This window comes from Chenopodium quinoa, unplaced genomic scaffold, assembly GCF_001683475.1.
Source record: "Chenopodium quinoa cultivar QQ74 unplaced genomic scaffold, ASM168347v1, whole genome shotgun sequence".
NCBI classification, from domain to species: Eukaryota; Viridiplantae; Streptophyta; class Magnoliopsida; order Caryophyllales; family Amaranthaceae; genus Chenopodium; species Chenopodium quinoa.
In genome coordinates this window covers 1,772,051-1,783,530 of record NW_018742904.1, presented here as the reverse complement: position 1 = coordinate 1,783,530, position 11,480 = coordinate 1,772,051, and the positions used below count along the sequence as shown (strand labels likewise).

General features: G+C 31.8%; 3 protein-coding genes and 1 long non-coding RNA gene across 4 annotated transcripts; 2 read left to right on the top strand and 2 right to left on the bottom strand.

The window, feature by feature from the left end:
* The first annotated feature begins 198 nt into the window (after positions 1-198).
* Positions 199-3,736, top strand: LOC110727349. Its single transcript, XR_002512531.1, has 4 exons — positions 199-901; positions 2,125-2,229; positions 2,370-2,426; positions 3,111-3,736. It is a non-coding gene; the product is annotated as an uncharacterized LOC110727349 (long non-coding RNA).
* Positions 3,737-3,880: 144 nt separating this feature from the next.
* LOC110727348 (glutathione transferase GST 23-like) lies at positions 3,881-5,434 on the bottom strand. Its single transcript, XM_021906914.1, has 2 exons — positions 4,787-5,434; positions 3,881-4,393 (listed from the first exon to the last, which is right to left on the bottom strand). Exons 1-2 carry the CDS (start codon positions 5,096-5,098, stop codon positions 4,031-4,033), a joined length of 675 nt encoding a protein of 224 aa, XP_021762606.1. The 5' UTR covers positions 5,099-5,434; the 3' UTR covers positions 3,881-4,030.
* Positions 5,435-6,379: 945 nt separating this feature from the next.
* LOC110727296 (glutathione transferase GST 23-like) lies at positions 6,380-7,918 on the bottom strand. Its single transcript, XM_021906859.1, has 2 exons — positions 7,567-7,918; positions 6,380-6,937 (listed from the first exon to the last, which is right to left on the bottom strand). The coding sequence occupies exons 1-2, from the start codon at positions 7,876-7,878 to the stop codon at positions 6,575-6,577; spliced, it is 675 nt and encodes a 224-aa protein (XP_021762551.1). The 5' UTR covers positions 7,879-7,918; the 3' UTR covers positions 6,380-6,574.
* A 959-nt stretch (positions 7,919-8,877) lies between these two features.
* LOC110727407 (putative UPF0481 protein At3g02645) lies at positions 8,878-10,374 on the top strand. Its single transcript, XM_021906969.1, has one exon. It carries the CDS (start codon positions 8,878-8,880, stop codon positions 10,372-10,374), a length of 1,497 nt encoding a protein of 498 aa, XP_021762661.1.
* Positions 10,375-11,480: the final 1,106 nt, after the last annotated feature.

The window sequence follows — 11,480 nt, the reverse complement described above, 5'->3', positions numbered from 1 at the left end:
AAGAACATATAATTCAAACTCAAAGAACATAATGATCAAACTCAAAGAATATATTATGCTCACGTTCTTTATATTTGTCTATTATGTTCTTTTAACCTAAAGTTCTCTTCGGATGCACCAACCACGCATTAATTTATTTATGATATTGAATTTCTATAATTAAAGTTTTAAAAAATTAACCACAACATCAAAATGTAAAAATTAAAAATGACAAAAGAGTACTAAAGATATTTTAAAATGTCAAAAAAGTATGCATTAGAGACCGTTCAAAAATCCAATAAATGGATAAAAATATTAACAGAAAACTAAACAAAGAAGCAATGTCAAATTATCATTGGTGTTAAATAACCCCAAAACTAAACTAAACTAAGAAAAAAAATCGAGGTTTCCATTCATCAGGTGGGATTTTCATTCTCGCTCCTCACTATTTTCCCAGATTCCGACATAGTAATCATCAAAAAAATCTCACTTTCATCCAATCAAAACACGACATCAAACAGCCACGTGTCATCCTCCGAACTCTCTGAAGTCTCCTCCCTGTTTTTTTATCGGTCGGTATATCTTTTTGTCAAACTATCCTTATTATTAACACCAACAACAAATAAAAAAATTTATTCATGTAAATTAGATCAAACCCCATTTTTTCTTCGCCTACATACATGGTGAGATCGAATGGGGTGATGGTGGTGGAATTGGTTTCCGATACGATAACGATGGCGGTGATGAGTGGAACAAGAAAGCGGCAACGTCGACAACGACTGCGAGAAGAGAAAGAAAATGAAATTGAAAATGGTAATGAAAATGATCCAATGGAAGTGTTGGGTGAAGATGTAATGAAGAAAATAATGGGAAGTTTGGATGCACGCAGCTTGGCACGCTCTCTTCTCGTATCCCGCTCTTGGTTCTCTCTTGCTTCTTCTGATTTTTTTTTGTAATTTTGTTTTATTTATATGTTATGTTATAATTGTTGATTTTTAATTTGGAAAATATTGGAATTTATTTATTTAATTTGGGAGTAGTGACTTGTTTTAATTTCAGTTCAATTGGGAAAATTTGGCAGTTCTGTTAGAATAATAGGGACAATTTGATCGTGAATTATCGTGCACATGTAGTCTAGTCTAGGTGTTGGTTGGTAAGCCGCTTAACATGCTTGTTCGTGGTTCTATGTACCTCTATAACATACTCCGTATAGAATTGATAATTGAGTATCGATCATGGCGAATGACACCTAAAATAACACTAATAGAATGAGTACGATTTTAAAGACGAGGTGTTGATGTTACGCTAATTGGGTGTCAACTGACTATAAATTGTATTTTGTATTTTTAGAGAAGGAAATTTGATACTCCGTATATGAAAACTATTTTTTTTAATTGAGCCTTGGTGATGGAGTCAGTGTTTAGTAGTCCACCAAATGAAATCCGATAAAATAAGTTCAGATAGATTAAATAATTGACTAGAAAATGGCCTCAATCAAACTGAGTAATTTGGAAATAATAGTCGTCTCTTCTATTAAAATGTGACATATTATTTAGATTTTTTTTGCTTGTTTTGTTACTGTTAGCGACAACAATTACACGAAAAGGTTACCTTGTTGCAGGACACAGTGTATTTAGAGTAGGATATACTGTATTACATATGAGGTCATCAATAGGCAGATAGAGTTATAGAGGTGAATTGTCTGTAGATTGAAAAAAATCATGAAGTATGGACTGATGAAACTGCAAACGATAGAGTTTAGACAACATACTTTCAATGTATTCTTCCCATAAAACCACTCCTTTTTTAATATGTTTGTGAAACCAAGTAAAACAGCTATTTGTGTAGAATTTGGACATGTGACGTAAGCTGAAGGTACCTGACAGATGAGTATAAAAGTTCCTCTCTGCTTACCAAGATTAGTCTATGGGCTTTAAAATGCAAATCGGCGAGTCTAGTTTTTGTCCAAATCTTTTTGTTGTTGTGTATATTCGATTCTATGACTCTTTGTCTCTGTTGTTTGTGCATTTGCATAATTTTACTTCCTGTGGCTGTACTGATTTTAACATTAGTTGAGCTTATGAAATCAGATAGACGATTATCAATATTTCCTTTATTCTAAAGAATACATCCCATTGATTTCAGTGTAAAAATTTGTGGATTGGGAAAGCGCATATACCCAGATGGTCGAAAGTACCAGGATTGTCAAAGTTAGCTTGTTATTCCCGTGCAGTCGCTGATAGTAAGCGGGTGAGTCTTCTTTTAGTTCTTTTTACTGCCTTAATTCATTAGAGTGCCCTTATTTTCTTTGTATGTGCTGGTGCATCAAGTGCATTTTGTTGGTTCTATATCGTCTTGCTCTAACTCATTCACTTCTTTGGTGCTTGTAGATCCGTATTATGAGGGAGGATCTCTGCGACCATTCCTGGGATTTCCATTTCACTGAGGTATATTTTAATCTGTAAATTTCATATGTATTATAGTTGTGAAATTGGTAATTTTCTCCTCTAGTAGTCTAGTACTTCACAGTTTTCAGTTGCAGATTCGGTTCTTTTCCTATTTTTAGTAAATATGTTTCACTTCAAATTTGAGGATTTCTTGCAACAGTTATGCACTCTCTTTTTGCAACGAAGCCAGTTCAAAAATACTGCTATTTACTTTCTTTGTTTTTTTTTTTTTTTTTTTTTTGGGGGGGGGGGGGGGGTGTGCAATTTCTTTTCCGGCCAATACTTGATTTCATATAGATTTGGAATGCTTAAAATTTAACAGGGTAATTACAAGGACATATGCATATATGTACTGAATAGAATAATGCCAAGTGATAGTGTGTTACAACCATTTTTGAAACTTATCTGTTATATACATTCGTTATAATGGACAGATACATAAATAAGCACTTAGAAGATCAAACTTACTTACCCTCTTTGTAAGTCGTGATTCGAAAGAGCAACTTCAACACTCCTTGATTAGAATTCTATTCATGAAAGCGGTTGGGTTTTGAAAATCTTGCACATATTAAGTCACTTAAAGTCATAAGATTTGCAAAGCAGAGCATCTTGTCTTCTACCTGTTCAACTATGACAGTTCTATTCAGGGTTCACTAACAACATCATTACTCTTTCGATTACCAGGCTGCCCCTGCTTATTGGAAAAATCTCGACCCATACTGGGGAGGTTCGGGCTCTCCAATGCATCGTTACTTCCATGCTGATGGGAGCCAGACTGCAGACCCTGACGACAAGGTTTGGGGTGGCCATGAGTGTACTTACACAATTGTCACCAGCATTGTCGGAGATGGAAAGATCAGGGAAAACTATGTCAGGATAAATCGTTGGCCTCGCTTGGCTGTGTCGAGGAGGGATGACTGGGGTTGGGAGATGTCCAATGTTATCTTCGCTTACTCCAGTGTCCCAGATGCACATAAGGATAGCGGGACTGGACCTATGTTCTAACTTATATATACAGAGTTTATCCCTGCAGTTTCTTTGTTTAGGAATTGAATTCAAATGGCATAATTTAGGCCAAGTTTTTCTAGTGGTCCTATGATGCCAATAGGTAATATTTACAGTTTTTCCTTGTTTCTTGAATAATTAAAATTGCCTATAATAAGAGCTGGGTGGAGTTATGTCTGAGTGTGATCAGTTTGTAGTCTAAATAATATGTATACTTCTACTTAATAGTTATAGGTTTTGTGTTCCACTTTGCCAATGTATATCAGAGGATTGTTATAATGTTTAATATTTTACTTTTTTCTCTTCTTGCTATTGCCAATCTATATCATAGGATTGTAAATACCGGTTGTTGTTGTAGTTTAAATCTTTTTGGAGGATATAAACTTATTAAGAAAAAAATCAAGTTCTACCGAAAATAAGATACTTTGGACCATCGTGTTGAAACATACTTAGAAAAAACTTTTGGAGTTCATATTACATATTCGTACGTTGTATAACACTTTTGCCACGAGATGGGATGCCGTATTCCCTGCCCTTCTTACTTGATTACAAGGAAATAAACAAAATCTCAAACTAGATCGATCTCAGAATATAAATTCTCACACAGATGTAGCTTCCATCTGTCTGTCTCTATACTTCTTGAAGTGTAAATACAGTTGATTCTGATCAGGGACATTGTTCTTGATCATTGGAACATCTTTGAAATTGTTGAACCATTTATATAAGCAAGGGAAAATGTTGGCTTCAAATATCTGAACTCCCACAATTTGCTCAATAACTTGTAACCAATATATTAAACTCCCAAATGCCAAATCTACAATTCCAATTTCTTCACCTCCAAAAAAAGTATTGTTTCCTAGATTACCATGCTCTTCTAAAGTTTTTAGCATTTCCAAGCCATCTTTTTTAGCCTTGGCTTGCTCTTCTCCTGTGGTTTGTGCAAACATCCAAAAAGCTATGCCCTGTAATATAAGTACATGATTTATAATAACAAGTTAGTATTGTAGCAATAATTTGTTGAATTTTGAAGATCATTATCTTATAAAGGAGTTAATTTATTAAAGTTTGACCGTATCAAAATAAGAACAGAAATCATAATTAGTACGGAGTATTTGTATTTAGTAGCTAAGATCTTAAATCAAATCTCGTCTAAACCATTAATGCTAATAAAACATTTCCTCTACTTTTGTATTTGTAATATGTATTAAGACTTTCATGCTTGTTATTTTTCAATTACATAAGTTCAATAATTAATTTTTTCAAATATCAATAATCAATAAAAGTTATATAACAAAATTTGTTTTTTTTGTATCAAGACGAATATAATAAGATCCGACTAATAGTTCAAAATATACCTTTCCTTCAGCAAATTTGGCCCAAAATCTAACCAAGGCTCTTTCATACGGCTCCTTGGGCAACAATGGATAACGATGGGGCCACATCTCTTCAATATATTCAAGGATAACTAAAGATTCACAAATTGGTTTTTCATTGTGAACCAAAACTGGGATTTTCTTATGAACTGGATTATATTGTAGAAGTAATGAACTTTTATTAGTAAGATCTTCTTCAACATAATCATATTTTATGCCTTTTAAGTTTAGTGCCCAAATAACTCTGCAACTAAATGGGCTTGACCAAACTCCCAACAACTTTATATTTTCCATGCTATTTTATGAAGATTAAGATTGTGGGGTTTTGTAATTTTGTTGCTAGATTAATAGAGTTTGAACTTATCGGAAATGATGTTTTATATAGATAGTGATTAGGGGGATTAACTTTAGGGAAACTTCTAAGAAAGTGCTTAATTAGTTTTTTAGACACTGTGTTGGGTAAGATTATTTTTATTTTTATTTTTTTTGTTTTCAAACAAGGCAGGTAGGTTTAGGCTTATTTTTAGTGACTAATCTAATTTCCGACTTTATTAAACTTTGACATTGGATATTTGTACACTATGGCCTTGTTCACTTCACCTTAAAAAAAAAAAATTATTAGTTGAATAATTTTAGTTCAGTAAAAATAATTTCAGTTTAGTAAAAATAATTTGAATTCAATAAAAATAATTTCAGTTCACCAAAAATTAAGTTAAAAGTAAATAAGGCCTTATAGGAAAAATATTATCAAATGAGATAGTTATGACATTCATATAAATGTGTTATTTTTAAGTATTTAAAATTCATAAATTAATTTTATTACAGGTAATTTTTTGATAAACAACCACAAATAAAAAAAAATATTTGATCTGATATGTTATGATCTAATTTAATATGGTCTGATATATTTTATCATATATTTCTAAGAATTGATAAGATATATTTGCTTAAATAAGTTGAAATGGACATAACATTAGTTCACCTTGTTATTCTATTCTATGTTAATTTCAATTATTATGTAATAAGGTTTTGAGATAAAGCTAATCAAACATAACCTAAACTAGTACTACATTTTTCGTAAGTGATACACTTTTTGTAAACAACATTAGTTTGATTGCTATCCTTCCTTATTTTGAAAACTTTTACAGAATACTAATTTTTATTAATAATATGGAAAACAAATTTAAAATAAAGCTATATTTTTCTATTGCCTTTTATAAAGCATAATAAAATTTCTCATGTGAAAATTCAACCTAAAGGTTTTTATGCATAAATATAAAAAATATATCAGTCTAGTTCAAGACTTCTTTATAAGGATTCAGACTGAATTACACTAGAGACCGGATAAAAATAAATGAATACATTTCGTAACTCAAAGACCAAACTAGTACTCTACTACTCTTCTTTCGGATTCGAACAATTTATCTGGACCGATCTCTGATCACCTCTAAGTGAGATAATGTATTGACAAATGTAAAATGAGAATTATTGCAAGTAAAAAAAATTATACTTGTATAATAGAAGAGAGAATTATATAGAAAAAATACGGTGAATTATTCCATGAACTGAAATTTTTTTTTATTATTTATAATTTAGTAATTTTGTGTTACACCCAAATAAGTTGATATAACTTGTGCAACTTATATACTAGGAAAAACTATAACATGATATAATTGATTGGTATGACTCAAATCAACTTTGAAGCAAGTCTGACCCAAGCACCCGAATAGACAATGCAACTCTAATTATAAATATATGGAGTACTTCGTATCACATAGAGGAAGCATCCATTAGTCTCTCTCTCTGCTTCTTGAAGGACAAAAACATTTGGTGCTGATCAGGGATATTGCTCTTGATAATTGGTACATCCTTGAAGTTGTTAAACCAATTATACAAGCTAGGGAAAGTAGTGACTTCAAATAACTTGATTTCCAATACTTGCTCAATAACTTCCAACCAATGTATTACACTCGCAACTGCAAGATCTGCTAGTCCAACATTTTCACCTCCAAAAAATGTATTAGTTCCTAGATTACCATGCTCTTCTAATGTTTCTAGCATGTCAAAGCACTCTTTCTTAGCTTTGGCTTGGTCCTCCCCTGTGGTTCGAAATAGTATCCAGATAACTATGCCCTGCAGTCATGTTTGTCACAATAATTACATGATTTTAAACGTTTAGTGACTAGTCCTTTTACCCCATGTGCTACACTTAAGGGTAAAGGCTAAAGATCAAATCTAAAGATGGCAATGGATCAGGTTGGCCCAAGGCACAACATAAATATGAGATTGTCATGAGCATAACATGACACACTATTTTGTTTGTCAAGCCTTGATTGAGACAATTTTCTTTTGGGAAACCACAACAAGGCAAGACCTAATAATCACACTAACATGCTAAAATAAAGTTAAATTTGACTTAGTCACACAAATACAATACACTTAGACACGTTGACACGTGAAAATGGATCGTGTTTGATTACCCTTTTACAAATTTTGACATAACACATAGCTAGTGGGTTAGCTTACTAGGCCCAAGACATGCAAGCTAGACACGGCCCAGAACTATCTTTATTAATCAAATCTAATTCATAATTTATTCTAGCAGTTTAGGGTAGAAATTAAATTGAGCAACCACTAAGCTAATACCAACTTGGTTGGTTGACATGTTAATGTTCCAACATCACCATATCGAGATCGAAGAACTTCCGAGCAAAATTATTTGATAAAATACATCATAGTATGAACAAAGTTTAGAATTGTACCTTTTCATCGGCAAATTTGGCCCAAAATCTAACCATTGCTCTTTCATAAGGCTCCTTGGGTAATAATGGATGTTGATGAGGCCAAATTTCTTCAAGGTACTCAAGAATAACTAAGGATTCACATATTGGTTTTTCATTGTGAACTAAAACTGGGATTTTCTTATGAACTGGATTGTATTGTAGAAGCAATGAACTTTTATTAGCAAGATCTTCTTCAATATAATCATATTTTATGCCTTTTAATTCAAGCACCCAAATCACTCTATAACTAAATGGGCTTGGCCAAGTTCCAAATAGCTTTACATTTTCCATGGTTCATTGAGAAGAATACACATATGTGATCTAACAATTATGTTTAATTAATAGAAGTTTACTTGAGGGAAACATCTAAGAAGGTGCTTTAAAAGTTTTTTAATCGTTTCTTCGGCATGACTTTTTGACTTTGAATTAAGGTTTTGTTATGTTTTTTATATGGTGAAGTATTATTGTCACCATCAATCCCTAAGTAAATGACCAAGTTTGATTTGATTTACTTTGAAAGGATGTATTAATAAATCAATGTGTCATACTAATGAAGGTGAATGTCTATAAAGAAGGAAATATAGCAAGTGGGGATAAAGCATGTCTATAGAGAAGGAAATATAGGTGCAAATTGGTTAGCTTGTCAAGGTATTTAACAATTGTCATTCCAAAATATTCAGTCGGAAATATCAAATCTTGTTTACAATACGGAGTAGAAAACATGTAAACAATGTAACTTGCGTTCTACATTAATTTTATCGATAAGAAGTTAAAGAAATTTTTCTTTATGTTCATTAATAACATTAATTTTATCAATGAGAAGTTAAGAACTTTTTCTTTACATTCATCATAAATTTTTTCTACATATACTATCCCATATGAGCATGAGCACGAGCACGAGCACGAGCACGACATGTAACTCTAAATAAACATAATTTTCCTTTTCTTCATATTTTTCTTCTTGGATGAGCTGAGTTTTCACATTTAATGCAAGTAATGAGTTAATTCAATATCTTATGAACCTATATAATAACATGTATGTTTAATTAATAATCAATTGGAATATTAATACAATGGGGTACGTTATTATCTCAAAAAAATTTAAGTATTACGGAATATAAAACTTAGTTTTAAGTGATACCAATGCAACTTATATGTAAAATTTTAACCTCATGAAACATTTTAATCGTCTCACCTTAGAATTTTATCATGTCATCAATTCAACCAACAAATTGTTGTTGTTTCAACAAAACTTTTGATGAGCATCGTTGGGTCATGCAAGTTCAACACATGATCGATGATGAAATCGAAGAAGACGATGGAGACATCCATGTATCCATATTCAATGTCCCTAATGCCTTAAGGGATATAAATCCTAATGCTTACACTCCTCAATTGGTTGCTCTTGGTCCTTATCATTATCGACGTTTTAAGCTTCAAGAAATGGAGAGATACAAAATTTCTTCAGCTAAGAGGTTTCAAAATCGAAAGCAAAGCACAAAATTGCACACCATTGTGGATCAATTGATAATGCTCGATCATAGAATTCGAGCATGCTATCACAAATATTTAGACATCAGTAGAGAAACATTAGCATGGAAGATGGCTATTGACTCTGCCTTTTTGCTTGAGATTATTGACATTTATAGCAACAAAGAAGGAAAGTTTTTATGTCAAACTTCTTCCAAGATTGTTGATTTTGCAAGAAGGAAATCGGTATATAACACTATCTTGAGGGATATTATGATGTTGGAAAATCAAATTCCTCTATTTGTCCTAAGAAAAATTTCGAATTATTGGTTTCATTCTTCAAATATGGTTGATGAAATATTGGATGATGTCCTAGTTGGCTTATGTAAAGATGTTTCTCCTTTCAAAATGTTGAATTGGGCACAAATTCAACCCTCTTCTTGTGCGCATATTCTAGAATTTTTGTACAAAAGATTGACTCCTAAAGTAGAAGAAACGGTTGAAATCGACGAAAATGTTAATCAAGGCATCAACGAGGAAAGAAGGTTATGTAAGTTGCTTTCACAACTTAAGGAGTCCTTACATCAAATTCCACTTAAAGCCGTCTTCAAATTACCCTGGATTTTCATTTGTAGCCTTCCTGGTTTAGCCATTTTGTCTGCTGTTGTTTTGCCTAAGGAAAATAATTTCGAAAACCCTATTGACACCAAATCTACTCAAGACAACATGCCACCTTTATTTGAAGAAATTATGATCCCATCTGTCATTGAACTTTCAAAATCCGGGGTCACATTTTTGCCTGTTAATGGAGATATAATGAGTATTAATTTTGATCAAAAGAGTAAGAAATTCTATCTCCCTACCATTAGTATAGATGATAACACCGAGGTTATTCTACGAAACCTAGTAGCATTTGAGGCATCAAGCACATTAGGTCCATTAGTATTTACTCGTTACACCGAGGTAATGAATGGCATTATTGATACAAAAGACGATGTAAGGCTCTTAAGAGAGAAAGGGATTATACTCAACTACTTGAGAAGTGATGAAGAGGTTGCTAATCTTTGGAATGGGATGAGTAAGTCATTGAGATTAACAAGAGTTTCTTTCTTGGATGAAGTCATTGATAATGTCAATAGGTATTATGAAGGGAATTGGAAGGTCCTATTAAGTAGATTCATGAACGCATGTTTAATCAATTCTTGGCAATTTTTAGTATTCATAGTAGCTGCTTTAATCTTGTCATTGTTGATATTACAAGTATTAGGTTCACTCTTGTACAATTCTCGCATGGTTGGTCCACATCCTCAAGGATGAATATAAGCTAGGAATATAGCCAATTTGATTAATTTCATGTTTTTTTAGAAGTTAATGTTTTTATTATATATAAGTTTCTTTGCCTAGGAGTTGTTTAACGAAGTAAAATGTAACCGTGCTAATCGAGCTATGTAGTTTATGAAATTTACATCGTATATTTAAGAAGTTAATAAAAAAGTGTCGGTAGTTATTTAAGTTTGTAGAATAAAAAGAAAAAAAAGCAATTACGATGGAGTATTGGAGTATGTAAAATTTGAGGATTAAGGTATCGTTGGTTTGTATTAAAAAGGTGACAGGACGTTTAGTAGCAGATCAATGTTAATTAATGATTGTACTTGCTCTATTTTAGCTTCCATACTTCAAACTGACACATTAGGGATTTCCCTCGTGAGAAGGGTTTCCTAATGTTATTTCTTCTTATCTTTTCCCAAAAAAAAAAAAAAATAAAACATTTAATTATCTCCTGATTATATTATCAATTGGTAGAAGCTACGTCCAGTTGTATTTAGATTTATATGCAAATGGGTAAAACAATAACTTAATGTGATATTATCATGTAGTAATGTACTTTTGTTATATATATAATAACTAGTCTTCAGCCCGTGTAATGCACAAATTTGGTAAAGTAAAATCGAGATAAAATTAGATATATTAAAAAATAAGGCAATACAAAATAACCTAAATGCATAATTTAAAAAATAATATTTAGATATATTATAGACTATATTATCCGTTTTACAACCCAACTTAATTCCTCTCCTCATTATTAAGAATCCCTTTTTCATCTCATATTATCTATTCTCTCTTTTATGATACATTTAGGAACAAGCTTGAAAGCTTTCCTATTGTTGAATTTTTTAAGTATGATATTTTGGCAATTCCGCTAATTACGTACAGCAAAGATAAGAGTTGAGAAAACTTTTACATGTCAATGAATGGAAAAGACATATATTTATTATTTAACCCCAAAAACTGTGTCTATCTTCTGTGTTTTGTATTTTTAAGGTTGAAAGTTTTGAACAATGAATTTGATTTTATTGTCATGCATTACAATGAAGTTGTAATTCATTCGGTAAAAAATGAAGGGCCTTGGAAATTATAACCAT